The 17,068-nt window shown below is 33.3% G+C and overlaps 1 protein-coding gene across 3 annotated transcripts in view; it reads left to right on the top strand.

Annotated features, from left to right (window-relative positions):
* The window catches only part of LOC122499770 (histone-lysine N-methyltransferase PRDM16-like), a 385,029-nt gene extending 380,084 nt beyond the window's left edge, over window positions 1-4,945 (top strand). For 2 of the 3 annotated variants that reach the window (XM_043608275.1, XM_043608274.1), the window contains exons 7-8: window positions 1,645-1,801; window positions 1,880-4,945. In XM_043608275.1, coding sequence (XP_043464210.1) covers window positions 1,645-1,801; window positions 1,880-3,802 — 2,080 coding nt within the window. In that variant the 3' untranslated portion in view covers window positions 3,803-4,945. The remainder of the gene's footprint in view (window positions 1-1,644; window positions 1,802-1,879) is intronic. The other variant, XM_043608276.1, reaches the window with a different exon arrangement.
* The last annotated feature ends 12,123 nt before the right edge of the window (window positions 4,946-17,068 follow it).

The following is a 17,068-nucleotide window of genomic DNA, read 5'->3' as shown; positions in this document are numbered from 1 at the left end:
TAATAATAATAATAATAATAATAATAATAATAATAATAATAATAATAATAATAATAATAATAATAATAATAATAATAATAATAATAATAATAATAATAATAATAATAATAATAATAATAATAATAATAATAATAATAATAATAATAATAATAATAATAATAATAATAATAATAATAATAATAATAATAATATTATAATAATAATAATAATAGCTTAAAAATTATTTTTAACCCAAAATTTCAATCAACGTGCACATAATAAACGTAATTTATAATATTATAAACAATTTTCAACAACTTAAACAAATACGGGAAAGATTTGTGTTGTAAAACTGTGACGGCATAATGGTTCAAAATCTCCTAATAATTGTTATCCCCCTATTAATTTATGAAAAAAAGTAAATTCTTCTTTTTTATTTCGACTGTAATAAAAAATCTAAAAATATTAAACTGGAGGAGCCAACTCCACAAGCCTGAAAATCAGTGCCAGTGATATTAGAATGACAATAAATACTGAATTGAATGAATTGTAGGGTGGAGTACATTATCCACACTTACACGGAGAAAAATTCTTTTTTAATGATTACAATAGTCTACATTACAGCTCGGATATGTGACCACTTTTTGGAATGATTACGAAGACTATGTAATGTGTTAAGAATTGAGTAGGAACGATTACTATAGCTGTTGTATAAGGGATACCTTCATGTTTGTACTCCTTACAACAGCTATATAGTAATCATCACAAAAAGTGGTCACATATCCGAACAGTAATATAGACTATTGTAATCATTATGAATAAATTTTTCTCCGTGTAAGATAGAAATAAAAGCTAAAAAATCGTATGTTTATGCGAACATTATATTACCAATTATTGTACACTTTTATGAACCCTTAAAAAAGTCAAATGCTTTTGATTGATTTGACATAATAACGGCTTTAATTCAATTGCTCGTTGGCTGAAAATTTTTTCTTCTCATTACGAAATTAATTTTAATTAACAATCTTCACGAAATCATAATGGGCACGTTACTTCAACTCATTTTACTAATTCTGAAAAAGAGTTCAATTTTTATGGAATCTGACAATTTACAGCCAGTCTTTTTAGTTTCCCATAGTTAAAAATGTTGAACAAAAGTAAGCTTGTAAAAAATAACATGTAATACAACGTAGAAAACTAGATTCAAATACATACCTAGAGATCGAGGAATTACCTGTTTTGTAAAATATAAAATGTTAAACGATTCAAAATATTTAAGCTCCTTTATATTATCAACTTTGCGTGTTTCTAGATTACCTACCATGTATATTCACCTTGAAGGCATAATCTTGCTACTTGCAATGGGTTTCGCTCAATACTTTTTGAGAGTTAACAAATCCTATATATCTTCTCACATAATGTCATTCACTTCATATCAATAAATTGTTCATCCATTTAGTAGACACAAAATAAAATAAACTTTCTCCATAATTAAGCTTCTGGCGAAAAATCGATTTAATTTTTTAGTATTCCTTAATATATAAAAATTTATTTTCTTTTGCGACAGAAGTATTTGAAAATTAAAATTATTAAAACAATAAAAACATAGTTTTTAAATATACTTATTTGTATTTACCCAAAATTATATTTTCTATGTTTTTTCAGATTAGACAATCATTTGGTGGCGTGTCATCGTTACCCATCAGAACAGCATCGCTGTGAGAACTGTACGACTGGTTATGCATGGCGTCCACTGTTGGTCCGTCATCGCGCTCTTGTCCATGGTGATCTTCGTAAATATCTATGCGAAAATTGTCCCAAGGTAAGAATTACAATAGTTGTTTAACAAATTTAAAACAGTTACCATTAGATAGGGCTAATTTTCAAGTATCGCTAATAGATTGATGATTCACAGGTTTTCACAGATCCATCCAATCTTCAACGGCACATAAGATCACATCACGTTGGTGCTAGGAGTCACGCTTGTACTGAATGTGGGAAAACCTTCGCAACTAGCTCCGGCCTCAAGCAACACACCCATATACACAGTAGTGTAAAACCCTTCCAATGTGAAGTTTGTCAGAAAGCTTACACACAATTTTCAAATTTATGTCGTCACAAACGGATGCACGCGGTCTGCCGTACTCAGAGTAAATGTGGCAAATGTGGTCAATCCTTCAACACATCAACATTACTTACTAAGCACAAGAGGTTTTGTGATTCAACAACTGCCGCTGGCTCACCTGGAACCATGCCTCAACTTCCAACATCTGGCACAAGTCCCTTTTTGGTTTATCCCCGACCTCCGGTTTCCTTACCTGGTGGACTTTCCTTCTATCCTCCGAATCTCATGAGCCATTATCCTGCGATGTTCTCAGGAGCACCGAATTTCCTCAATTCGTCACTTTTATTTCCGCCGAAAATTGAGGAAACGGAGAAAAGATGTAAGAGCCCTAAGAAAGAACGATTTACTCCTCCTACAATCGTTCCTCAACATAGTAAAGTTTCTCCATCTACTGCAGAAGAAGCAACATCAACCTTTAGACCATCACCAGCAAGACCCGCAATTCAACTCATTCCTAAGATTGAACCATTAGAAGAAAAAATGGATCAACCAAAGTGGAAAGTGCCCAAAGTGGAAATAAAATCAGAAGAGTCCACCGAGGATAGTGTGGACCAACCCTTAGATCTTAGAGTTCAGACAAAGAAAAGGCCGGGTACTCCGGTGGGAACGACTTCTAAAAAGAAGCGCATTCTTTCTCCAGTACCTATTTCCATAAAAGAATCACACTCACAGATAAAGGAAGAGGCCGAAATCGACCTTAAGAATGTACCAATTCCTCCAAAAAGTAGTGTTTCTTCTGAACAATCAGCGCCGAACCCTCCCCACATGGTCTATCCTCGGCCGATTCATCCCATGTTCCTTGAGGCGATGTATAGACAGCCTGGAAGCTTTCCGGGGTTTCCGACAGCGCCACCACCTCCAAGTGGTCCCGGCGAAAATCGACTCCTTACTTCATTTCCATCGTTCGGTCCTCCTCGAGGACTTCCTTTTTTAGGTTCATTGATGAACGGCTTCAATGGCGCTAGACCAGGTGCTTACGATCATCTTCTCGCAAGGCCCTCGCTGCGCGCTTTCGACTCCTATTCAGACGCTGTGATACCCAACCATCATAATCACCCACACGGGAAAATGAAGGACCGTTATTCATGTAAATTTTGTGGGAAAGTTTTCCCGAGATCGGCTAATCTCACAAGACATCTTCGAACTCACACTGGCGAACAACCCTACAAGTGCAAATACTGCGAAAGGTCCTTTAGTATCTCGAGTAATCTTCAAAGACACGTAAGAAATATACATGACAAACAGAGGCCATTTAAGTGTCCTCTGTGTGATCGATGTTTCGGTCAGCAAACGAATCTTGATCGACACTTGAAGAAGCACGAAGCTGATGATGGTAGTGGAGTCGTTTCTGTGGCTGATTCTCCTGGAAGCAGCAACGAAAATGAGAGAGAGGATACATATTTTGATGAAATTAGATCATTTATGGGGAAAGTTACATATGGTGGAGAGAGTGGTTATGGTATGTCTCATCATCCAGCGTATTTGCCCGTAAGGCTGCATGAGATGCATGAACCAAAGGGAGATTTCGATGAGGATGAGGACAGTGAGGGAGCAGTCTCGCCCAACGATGAGGCCGAGATTTTGTCTCCTATTGATCCTAAGGATTCAGCTTCTCCACACTTTGATCATAAGTTAAGAGACAAGCAAAAGATGCTCAACAACAACACTTCTGAAGGGGTCATTGAGGTCTCCACGTAGCTGAGAGCTCAATACTCATGAAGTTGACGTTAAATGGAAATTCACTTTGTAAATTCAACATTTTTTAAAAGAATTTAGGTTAAAAAACTATTTTTTATGAATATCCAGGTTTTCACGTTAGAACATCATTAAAGGTCAATTATTGAACATATGACATCTGGATCTAAGTTATTTGCTATTTGTAAATTTTAAATCACTAGTCGATGATATTAATGTAGTTATTATTACCCAAAATCTTTTAAACAATTTCAATTAGACTGTCACTTACAATCTAGAATTAAAGTTTAGCTTTTGATTTGTTTATTATAATCTTAATTTTCTTCGTTTGTAGTAGGTTATTAACCTGTCAGGTTTAAATGTTGTCTCGTCAATAATTAAGCCATACATATTTTTGTGAAAGTATTTTATACTTTTACAAACAATATATATGGCTTTTGGATTTTATGTCGACGTGACTATTGCCAAGTTCAAACAAATTAGGAGTAAGCGAAAATAATTATGTTGAGTTTTTGATTAATTAATTTTAATTAATTTTAATTAATTAATTAATTTTTTGATTAATTCAAATTAATTATAAACAGAACGAATGATTGTCATAAAGTGTAAAAATGCCGACTACGAATAGGGGAGACGAAATTTTGTAAAAAAATGAAAAAGTCAAAACATTCAGGAGAAAAAAAATCAGGCTAAGAAAAAAAAATTAGATTAAAATTGAAGCAACATAAGTTACCCCAATTATTTTCGCTTACTCCTAATTGTTTTACTGGGTCTATTTAAAACTTATATAAAAGTTAATGTATTAAACAGACAAACATTTGAAGGGAACACATCGAAATGCGAAATGAAACAAAATTTTATTGAAAGACAATTTAATACTTTTATTCATACTCATTTTTTTATGATTTTAATTTCTTTTCTTTAACCAGTTAAACCAAAGCGTTCTAGTTTCAAAATTGTCTTTAACTTACATTAATTTATGATTGCATTCTCTTTTTCAAAGATGGGGAAGATGTGAACTAAAATTGTTATTAGAAATTGAACATCAATTACAAACTAAGTGAATAATATGAAATAAACAAAAGTAATCTAATATGAATAATATTTTTTTTATTTTCAAGTATATAAAAATATAAAAATTACAAATATAGAAATTTTATGTTTTGTAAATTTATGTTATAACTTGCAAACAAAAATCATTTTATTCTAAAAGATGTTTTATTTCACGAATTTCAGAAAACATTTAGTCTCTCTCAATTTTGCAGAAATAAATTTTCATAACTTGAAAGCACGCGAGTTTCAGAACTACCTACTGTTTCTTTTTTAAATCGGCATTCTTATATTCTAGGACACTGTGCTTTTAAATTATGATGGCTACTCTGCTCATATAATCTTAGTTTTAATGTTACAATAGGAACGTTTTCGGCATTAAAAAAAATTCACTAAAACATTCCGATACGGTTTTAAAAAAATTCGTATTGGGTCAACGCTTACTCTCAATAAGAAAAGGCTCTACAGAATACTTTCTTTTTTACTGGGAAACTAAAGAGTTTAAAAGTAATATTTTTGATAAAATATTATTTTGTATCACTAATACTATTTACTTAAAAACATAAAATTGCAGAAATTTATGAAGCTTTTAGTTAGATTCCATTTCTTTTGTAAAGTGATTATTAATTAGAATACGAAATTTCCAGCAGTATATTTTGCAGTCGATATTTAAGTAAAGATTATTACATTTGATAATAAAAATAATTTGAGAGAGAGAGAGAGAAAGAGAGTTGTTTGAAAATGTATGTAAATGAACATGCGCAAGAACCATGCGCAAGAATTATCAACCGGGGAGAGAGAGAGAGAGAGAGTATACATTTTCATAGAAAAAAGTAAAATATTTGTCAATCAAAATTTATATAGTTCAGAATGTAATATGTAGTCAAGAGAAGCCAAAATGTAAGAAAGTAAAAGAAAAACGTTGAAAATGTATTTAAATGAAATTCTATAATATGTACAAATTTCCAAGTAGGCGATAAAAGGATAAGTTTGTAAAAACAGAATCGAAAAATTTATGTATCTTATATTAATATATAGATATTTGAAAATATATAAAAATATTACATTATTAGCAAAAATAATAAAAAAAAGCGTTACTCAATTCTTCTTAAATGAAATATATTCATATTGCGTTTACGGTTTCAAAATACTTGATAAGTAAATTGATTGATCCGATACACGCGTTTTATTGTATTAAAAATAAAAAGGAAAAGCACTCTGCAAAACACACAATTGGAAACATTTATTTCCCCAAAAAAACAATCACCAATTTACAATATTACAATATAACTCTAAATAAACATAATATCCTTTAATATAAATTACATTATTCCTTTTTGTATTAATACTACACTGGATGAACCTACTGTTACAACTTTTTGACTGTCGATTTTGCCGAAATACATAGTTTACAAATCTCTGTCGAACTATAAGCGATATTGTAATCTTACTAATTTGATAAGTGTACTTACGTCACACGAATACTTAACGATTATAATAACGATTTTGTCTATCTATACATACTGTATAAAATCAACTATACTTCTGTATTATTGCAATTAAACATTATACTTAAATTTAAATATGGATTTAATTTAATTTACAATTTTTTATCCCACGTTAAAATCTTGCAACAATAACAGAATATCTGTAATGAGACAGCATAAATAAGATATTTACACGGAGAAACTTTTTCTTCTAATATTGAATATATTTGGTTATCTTTATTCTAAAAGTACGTTAGAATGTGAGGATTTTTCGTGCGTTGTGCTAATAATTTCAACATTAATACGAAAATATGATAAGTTCGTTATATATTAAGCAACCTTCGGTGTACAAAAATTACTATCTGCATTAGAAATAGTCTTATTTTTCTTTAGAAAAGAATAAAATGCTAGTTTTTGTTTGTGAAATAATACGGTAATTCTAACCTTTTTTCCACATATAGATAGAATATATAACAGACATTCTAACGTAACATACCAATTTTGGAAGGACTGCGGGCGGACTTAACCGATTTCGCCCGAGCATCACCGAGTCCATCACCTGACGTCGCGAACTAACCCTAATGTTTTCGAAGTTGAAATTCACACGTGTATGAAAGAAAAAAACCTTTTATTAATAAACGTGAATGTCTCCTCATGCCAAATTAAATTCAAGAACTGTTCCTCAATATAACATAATTTTTTTCACGACTTTTACTTATTTACATAATTTGATTAGTAAGTTATTTTAAAAAATGCTCTCTCTCGAAGGCACATATTTTTCCACTCGTTTAATATATAAGGACGATTCAGCTGTGTACTTCTAACGAATCGTGCGATCTTGATATGACTATATCATAATGTTGCTATATAAAAATAATATGAGAGGAAAGAAGCACAGCAATAACAGGCGAGGCGCTCGGAATGATCCCCCACTACAAGGAGATAACTTGAAAATTATCTGAAAAATAATTTTTTTTTCCAACAATTTCAGATTGTTCAGTTAAAAACTGTATGTAAAAATTATAAACATTTGTATTCGAGCATGCATTGCACAGAAAGTAAGTAACCTATCGAATAAAATGAGACCCGAACATTGAACGAAGTGAAGTATGCAATATTGAAAATAAAATAATAAACGGCAGAAAACTTATTTTTCATAACGCGGTGCAAAAAAGGGCACTTTTTTGCACCTTGTTATGAAAAATATCGTTCGTAACTAGTGCTAGCAGTTGCCAATTTTTGAACGAGCACTTTTTTTTTGTAGGCGAAGCTTCGCTTTGCCTACAGTTTGTTCCAAAAAAAGTGCTCATTCAAAAATTGACAACTGCTCGCACTCGTTACGAAACATACTATATTATTATTTATTTAATATTAAATTTTTCATTTTCGTCGCAAAATTATTTCGTTTTTGAAACTCCAAATTAAAAAAAATTAATAATTAATTTTTTTTATAAATTATCTAACAGTTTTAAACATATTTTTCCACAATCCTCCTACGAGTTGCCTTCTGTATTTCTAATCGTTCGTTAATGTGAAATAAATTATTATTAAGATTAAAAGATTAGTTTTACTGTAAACATTTTTAATATTTAATTGAAAGTACTTTTTCGTTTCTCAAAACAATCAGATATTTAATCAATATATAATTGATTTGAAAGATAATTTAAATAATAATATAATTATAGAATAATTTGTTAGATAACACAGTGCAACATTTTTGAGGTCATCGAATGTGCACTAAGTTTTGACTTCAGTTTCTGAAAGTACTTATCAAAACTAGCAAAAACCTATTTCAGTTTAGCTAGATTAGCTCGGATTTGAATTTTATCGACATTTGAATTTTTTTTTTGAATTTTCACATTTTTCAGTTTTCTGATACGGGCGGATGGGAACACAGGCTATTAAAAGTTTATTAAAAAAATTCGCAATGGTCACAATTTGAAAAGCAATAATCTTTCTTTAATTACAGATAAAGAAAAAAAATTTGGTCGGAAATTGTTCCAGTAACGAATTTTTTTTTGGCTTTTTTACATTTTTTGGTTTTATGAAAAGGGCGGGTGAGAAAGCTGGCTATTAAAAGATTATTAAAAAAATTTCGCAGTGGTCACCATTTGAAGAGCAATAATTCCTCTTTAATTTCTGACATTAAAAAAAATTTGGTCGAAAATTATTTGAGTTATGAATTTTTTTTTGTAATTTTTCAAATTTTTCGGTTTTTCTAATACGAGAGGGTGGGAACGCTATCTATTAAAAGTTTATTACACAAAATTTCCAATTATCATAATTTGAAATGCAATAATCGCTCTTTAAATTCTGATAAAGAAAAAAAAATTTGGTCAAAAATTGTTCGAGTTATGAATTTTATTTTGACTTTTTCACATTTTTCGGTTTTTTGATAAAGCGGGTGGAAACGCTGGCTATTAGAAGTTTATAAAAAAATTCGCAATGGTCACCATTTGAAGAGCAGTAATTCCAACCTAATTTCTGACATTAAAAAAAAAATTTGGTCGAAAATTGTTCGAGTTATGAATTTTTTTCGTACTTTTTCAAATTTTTTTTGTTTTTAATCCGGGCGGGTGAGAACGCTGGTTATTAAATTTTTCTTTTTTAAAAACGCAATGGTCACATTCTGGAGAGCAATACTTCCTCTTTAATTTCTGACAAAGAAAACAAAATTTGGTCAAAAATTGTTCCACTTATTAATTTTTTTTTTACTTTTTCACATTTTTCAATTTTTTGATCAGGCGGGTGGGAACGCAGGCTATTAAAAATTTATAAAAAAATTTCGAATGATCACAATTTGAAGAGCATTAATCCGTCTTTAATTTCTGCCCAAGAAAAAAAATTTGGTCAAAAATTGTTCAAGTTATGAATTTTTTTTTACTTTTTTTAATTTTCGTTTTTCTGATAACGGAAGTGGGAATACTGAATATTAAAAATTTATAAAAAGAATTCGTAATGGGCACAATTTAAAGAGCAATAATCCCTATTTAATTTCTGCCCAAGATAAATATTTGGTATAATATTTCGAAATATTTGGTTTCGAAAAAAGTCAAAAAAAAATCAAAACCCTCGGTTGCACAGGACCGCGGGTATACAAATGTACAGAAATAAATAAATAACACGAATAATTTTCTACCAATTTTTTTTCTTTTATCAGAAATTAAAGAAGGATTATTGCATTTTAAAATGTGACCGTTGTGAATTTTTTAAATTCATTTCTAATAGCCGCAGCGTTCCCACCCGCCCGTATCAAAAAACCGAAAAATGTGAAAAAGTAAAAAAAACCATAATTAGAACAATTTTTGACCAAATTTTTTTTCTTTGACAGAAATTAAAGAGGAATTATTGCTCTGCAAAATGTGACCATTGCGTTTTTAAAAAAGAAAAATTTAATAACCAGCGTTCTCACCCGCCCAGATCAAAAACAAAAAAATTTGAAAAAGTACGAAAAAAATTCATAACTCGAACAATTTTTGACCAAATTTTTTTTTCAATGGCAGAAACTAGGGAGGAATTACTGCTCTTTAAATGGTGACCATTGCAAATTTTTTTTATAAACTTTTAATAGCCAGCGTTTCCACCCGCTTTATCAAAAAACCGAAAAATGTGAAAATAGGGATGTAAAGTTTCATGAAACTTTGGCTGAATGAAATGTTTCATGAAAGTTTCAATGCTTCATGAAATATTTCAATGTTTCAAATATTTAGGCGGTAAAATTCAAATTTAATCCTGTATTTAAAGTTTATTTCATTGGAACTAAGAAATATTTAGAATTAATAACTATTTTATTTACATTATTTATATGTGGAATAAAAATCAGTCTGAAAACATTTTAGAATAATTAAATATATTTTCAAATTAACACAAAATAAAGAAATTATAATAAAATAAATAAATGAACATTTGAATGGCCTAACAGGTTATTCCTCTATGAACTCAATTTCTTCGGCATCATCGATTTCCAATTCGAAATCAAGCTGATTTTGCAAATCTTCGGCTTCTAAATTAAATTGATTTTCTTGATCTTCAATTTCAAATTATTGATCGTCCACATCTGCATTTATTTGCACAACTTTCTTATTTTTCGGATACAAGAATGTTATATTTTGTTTTATATATGCAAGTTTTCCTGCTCTTTCAGTCAGCAAACGGTTAGTAGTGCTGTTGTGAACATTTTTGTATGTGCTATTAGTCCGTTCACACGCTGCAGACGTTGGAGGTAAGCTCAAAATTTTTAAAGCTACTGCTCGGAGAGATTTTCCTACACAGCAGGATTTCCACCATATATACGGTGTCAGACTGTGTACTGTCAGATTTAAAGACGGTGTTTGCCAAATACCCTCTTTTAATCGAAACATGTTACAGTCTGTTAACACTTCCTGAACTGAAATGTTCTCACTGGCAGAATAAAACTCGGCCAGTGTTCTTAAATATTCTTGTGCTTCGAGAATTTCAATTGGCGTAAGGTCTTCGCCACGTTTTGCAGGATCTAAAAGATTTGCTGCATAATGAACCGGCTTTATACAAAACTCATACCTATCTTCCAAAATTTCACTAATTTTAGGATAATCGTTTACTAAAAACTGAGTATTCAGCATCGTCAGCATATGTCTTCTTATATTGGCAAAAGCTGTGCATGCTGAACTCATTCTAGGTTCGTCACTTTCAATTATGTGAAGCCAGGAAATTATCGGTTTTAAAAGATTCACACACTCTGTTAATATTTCCCAGAAATTAGTTGTTAAAACAACGTTCTTTAAATTGTCACTAAGTATTTTCTCGGCCCTTGCATCCACGCAGAGTTCACGAAGAGCAGATCTATTAATTTCTACACTGTTCATGCAGAAGAACACACTACCGAACCTTGTTTTTCCGGGTAAATGTAACGCTGATTGTTTTGCAGTTAAACCTGAAAATTAGTTTGTATAAATTTTAATATGCTCAAATGACAATAAACACTCTTATTTTACATTGTTTATAAAAATATAAACAATTTTCTATACAAATACAAATTTTGACGTAAAATGAAGTTGATATATTACCTCATTCTTTCGCCTGATCCTTAATCAATTTTTGTTTTTCGTTGTAGGATTGTTAACTACGATAAAAATGAAATGATTTAGGTTTGGAAAAGAAAGGTAAGGCTTAGTATATTTTGATATAATTCGATTTATTAAAATTATTGGCCAAACATATAATTTTGTTAACGTTTGGAATCGAGGAGGTTCTAACTCTCAAGAATGCCGAAAAGGTACTGCCTTATTCTCTATAGGCAAAAAGGGCTTGTACCCTCGAAGCAATTGACAATTGACAATGTTGCCGTATCTTATAAAACCATTTTTGGAAATAGTTTTTACCCGAAAATGCAACAGTGTATAGTGAATATTTCCAGTTAAATTTTATACCTAAGTACAAAGTTGTTTGCTTAGGAACGTTGTCGACAAAACTCATTTACCTACTTTTTATTGCGGTAGTCGGGAGACATACCTAAGTAAAAGATATGAAGCTAAATACATCGGATTTTGGTTGTCGACAGAAATAATATTTCGCAAGCTATTTTAAACTCGAAATTATTATTTCTATATTTGTATTTATTTTAAAGAAATTAAAAGTAATTTTTATAAACAAATAGCTTATGAGAGCCCCTACATACACTCCCCTACCAGTGTTTGAGTTAACAATTAGTTTTTACTTACGAATATAATTATATATATATATATATAATTGTTGCATAAAACACGATTTATTATTTGTAAGAAAATAGTTAATTTTTGTAATTGGTTAAATTTTTCTCTGTAAAAAAAATAAAAAATGCAAAATTATTTAAATATTACATAAATTGTTTTTAATGTCAAAATAAATTGTACTAGAAATTTATTGAATGGAGTGGAGAAAAAAGAGACAAATTTATGAAAATCTACCTTGTAAGTAATCTGGGAATGTAACACGTCTGCCAGATCTTGTTTTAAATTTTGAACTTGTCGTGTTTTGGCTTTGATTATCGTGAACTTGTTGATCATTGTTGTTTGTGTGTTCTTCATGCTGATTATCTTCAAGTTGAGTTTCTTCGTGGAGGATGTATGCTGGTTTTAAACGATCGATGGATACTGTAACATCTTTGTCTTTGATTTTGACAACAAATGTTTTGGCTGATCGTTTAATGACAGGAAATGGTCCATTGTAGCAAGGTTCGAAAGATCCAGAAGGAATTCCACTTCTTACGAAAACGTGTTCTGCCGTGGAAAGATCTTTGAAAACGAAAATTTTTCCTGTTCCATGTTTGGTACCCGGGACAGGTCGAATTTTTTTAAAATGATCTCTTAGATTTTGAACGAAGTCTGATGAATTTTGATTTTTATCGTTCGTTCGTGGTGTTAAAAATTCGCCTGGCAAGCGTAGAGTTTCTCCGTAAACAAGTTCGGCTGTTGATCATTTTTGGTCTTCTCGCCACGCTGATCTTATTTCCAATAGTACGATGGGTAGTACATTGGTCCAATCGTTTGTAGCATGACATTTGATGGCTGCCTTCAGTTGTCGATGCATTCGCTCGACCAAACCGTTGGAAGCAGGGTGATAAGCAGTTGTACGAAGGTGTTGAGAGCCTATTATCGCATTCAATTCTTTGAAGAGGTTGGATTCAAATTGCCGCCCTTGATCAGTGGTTGATCATGGCTGCCTTCAGTTGTCGATGCATTCGCTCGACCAAACCGTTGGAAGCAGGGTGATAAGCAGTTGTACGAAGGTGTTGAGAGCCTATTATCGCATTCAATTCTTTGAAGAGGTTGGATTCAAATTGCCGCCCTTGATCAGTGGTAATTCTTAGAGGTGTTCCAAATCTTGCGATCCATCCTGCTAAAAAAACTTTTGCAACCGTGGTTGCTGTAATGTCTTGGATGGGAATTGCCTCTGGCCATCGGGAGAATCTATCTACGCATGTAAGACAGTGTGTATAACCTTGTGAAGATGGCAAAGGTCCTACAATATCCATGTGAACATGTTCAAATCTAGACGATGGAGGAACGAAACTTGCGGTTGGTGAGAAAACATGTCTTGAAATTTTTACCTTTTGACATTGGATGCAAGCTTTAGCCCATGCCTTACAGTCTGTTTGCATGCGAGGCCAAACGTATCGCTGTGCAACCAACTTTGCTGTAGCTTTGGCTCCAGGATGTGAGAGTTGATGGAGTGAGTCAAATACTGTTCGTCTAAATTCCTTTGTGATAAATGGGCGAGCAATCGCGGTTGACATATCACAGAGGAGAGTAGTATCTGTTCCTGGCAGTTGAATCATCTTCAGTTGTAGAGAAGTTCCTTCATCCTGTAGTTTCTTCAAGTCCGTGTCATTTTTCTGGGCGTTCGCTAAGGCCTTAAAATCCAAACCTGTGGAGAGTTCTTCGATCCGAGACAGAGCATCCGCGAGGGTGTTTTCCGAACCAGCTATGTGTTTGATAACTGTTGTGAACTTACTTATGAAGTCCAGATGTCTAAATTGGCGAGGCGTGCACTTATCAGTTTTTTGTTGGAAGGCAAATGTCAACGGTTTATGGTCCGTGAAAATGATAAAATATCTACCTTCAAGCATGTGGCGAAAATGTTTTATTGATTTGTACACGGCCAAAAGTTCCCTGTCATACGCACCGTATTTCTTTTCAGCTGTGCTTAGTATTTTCGAAAAATAAGCCAGTGGTTGCCATTCGTTGTTGACACGTTGTTGTAGAGCTGCACCAATTGCAAGACTTTCTTTTGTTTTTTCAAAAGCTTCTCGAGCTTCGTCACTCCACTAAAGCGTTTTCTTTCCCTTTATATTACCTTTTAAAAGGTCGTGTAATGGGGCTTGTGCTACGGCTGCGTGAGGTATGCATCGTCTATTGAAATTAATTATTCCGAGGAAACGTCTAAGTTCTTTTGCATTTGTTGGCTGTGGGAATTTGAGAATGGCTTCCGTCTTCTCCGGAAGAGGTTTTGTTCCGTGGTCCGAAATCTCAAATCCTAAAAACTTAACAACTGACATACCCCAAACGCATTTTCCAGGGTTCAGAACAATCCCGTACTCTTTAAATTTTTCGAAAACCTGTTGTAAATGTTGACGATGTTCTTCCTCGTTAACAGATGCAATTAATATATCGTCAATGTATGCGTACACGAAATCCAGTCCTCGTAGCACCTCGTCGATGAAACGTTGACACGTTTGAGCTGCATTACGTAAACCGAAAGACATGGAAGTAAATTCATACAGGCCAAATGGAGTAGTGATAGCAGTCTTCTCAATATCTTCCTCGGCGACCGGAATTTGATGATAAGCACGTACTAGATCCAAGGTTGAAAAAATCTTCTTGCCGTGTAGAGATTGTGCAAAATCTTCTATGTGTGGGACTGGGTAACGATCAGGTATAGTCCTGGCGTTTACTCGTCGGTAATCACCGCATGGTCTCCACAAGCCGTCCTTTTTCGGAACCATGTGGAGAGGTGAAGCCCATTTCCCCTTTGAGGGACGAAGAATATTCAGATTTATTAATTCTTGAAAATCTTTTTTTGCTTGACTTAACCTGGAAGGAGAAAGACGTCGCGGTCTCTCGAATACTGGTGGTCCTGGTGTTGTGTTAATGTAATGACGCGTTTGGTGTTTCACTGGAGCACTTATACCAGCGGGTCGCATGATCTCGGGATAACGATCAATTAAATCGCTCAACTGTGATTTACCCACAATGACTCGAATTCCTAGCCACTTGTCACTACACATGGATACTTGTCCTGTTACCGATACTGTTGTTAAACTGTCAATTAAACACTTATTTCGAATGTCTACGAGTAAACCAAAATGTCCCAAGAAATCAACGCCTATTATTGGCTTTGTCACATCCGCGATAATGAAACGCCACGAAAGATTTCTTCTGAGTCCAAAATCTAGGGGAAATGTTTCTATCCCGTAAGTCGCGATTTCCGTACCGTTTGCTGCATGTAAAAAATAATTAGATTTTTCGCGTTTGCCTCGAATCAATGATCTAGGGAAAACGCAAATATCTGCGCCGGTATCGATTAGAAACTGTGTTTTTGAGTTTTTATCTGTAACAAAGAGGCGGCTAGTATTTGGGCCGTAGGCGCTAGCCTCATTTAACGCCGGGCCTGACCGTTTTCCGCACTATAATTACACGGGGGATCGCACTTTCTAGCTTTTTCACCGAAACGCGAATGATAGTAACACATTCCGTTATTATTGCTTTTGAAGCGGTTTCGCGAGCGGTTGCGATTATTTCGAGTGTTTGAGCGTCCTCGTTGATGGTAGTCATTACGCTGCGTTTTTAAATCGGCCACAGACGCGACGACCTCTGCTATGGTCTTGCTCATCAAGGCCATTTGTTCCATCATCACTTGCAATGGTAACGCGGTTTCGGAAACTTGAGCGCGCGGACATGCATCCGAAATTGAATCCGCGAGATCAGCGAGATCATCGAGTACTTTTGATTTTTGTGACGCGAGGATACCTTGTGTGAACGGTGGTAGGCGTGCGAGCCACAGGGGGCGTATTACCTGATCTGGAACCACTGTACCGGCTAAAGAACGTAAATGTCTGAGGAATTGAGAAGGTTTTCGATCTCCGATTTCGTCATGCTCTAATATTCTTCGCGTTTTTTGGTCCTGAGATACACTTAATCGGCGAATTAGTTCTGTTTTTAATTTTTCATATTTCCCGGTAGGGGGGGATTAGACAAGATGTCGCGCACTTCTTTCCACACTTTTTGGTCCAAACTACTTATTAAGTAATTGTATTTTGTATCGTCCGTTGTAATTCCCGCGAGAGCGAATTGGCTCTCTATGTGTATGAACCACATTTCAGGGTCCGATTCGAAAAAAGGGGGAATTTTCATTGACACTCTATGCACTTCACTAAACGGGGTCATATTTGAATCCGAAACAAAACTTTGAAGTTGACTTGAAGCAGCGGATTGCAAAGGAAGATTTGAACTCCCGTTTGAAACTGTGAGAGTTGTTGTAGTCGCGGCACCGGTATTTGCAGTAGTAAAATCTTCTCTGGGCACAAAAGACATTTTTTTAAAAAACTGTGTTTAAAACGCACGCACACTTGTAGAAAGTTATTTGAACGCGAGCCTTATTTCTTTCAAACAAATCACGTCGGGGTCACCAATTTGTAGGATTGTTAACTACGATAAAAATGAAATGATTTAGGTTTGGAAAAGAAAGGTAAGGCTTAGTATATTTTGATATAATTCGATTTATTAAAATTATTGGCCAAACATATAATTTTGTTAACGTTTGGAATCGAGGAGGTTCTAACTCTCAAGAATGCCGAAAAGGTACTGCCTTATTCTCTATAGGCAAAAAGGGCTTGTACCCTCGAAGCAATTGACAATTGACAATGTTGCCGTATCTTATAAAACCATTTTTGGAAATAGTTTTTACCCGAAAATGCAACAGTGTATAGTGAATATTTCCAGTTAAATTTTATACCTAAGTACAAAGTTGTTTGCTTAGGAACGTTGTCGACAAAACTCATTTACCTACTTTTTATTGCGGTAGTCGGGAGACATACCTAAGTAAAAGATATGAAGCTAAATACATCGGATTTTGGTTGTCGACAGAAATAATATTTCGCAAGCTATTTTAAACTCGAAATTATTATTTCTATATTTGTATTTATTTTAAAGAAATTAAAAGTAATTTTTATAAACAAATAGCTTACGAGAGCCCCTACATTCGTTAAAAATTGCTA

This window comes from Leptopilina heterotoma, unplaced genomic scaffold (assembly GCF_015476425.1).
Source record: "Leptopilina heterotoma isolate Lh14 unplaced genomic scaffold, ASM1547642v1 Lhet_175, whole genome shotgun sequence".
Lineage (NCBI taxonomy): Eukaryota > Metazoa > Arthropoda > Insecta > Hymenoptera > Figitidae > Leptopilina > Leptopilina heterotoma.
Note: the sequence above shows the minus strand (reverse complement) of the source record. Positions and strands in the feature narration are given on the sequence as shown.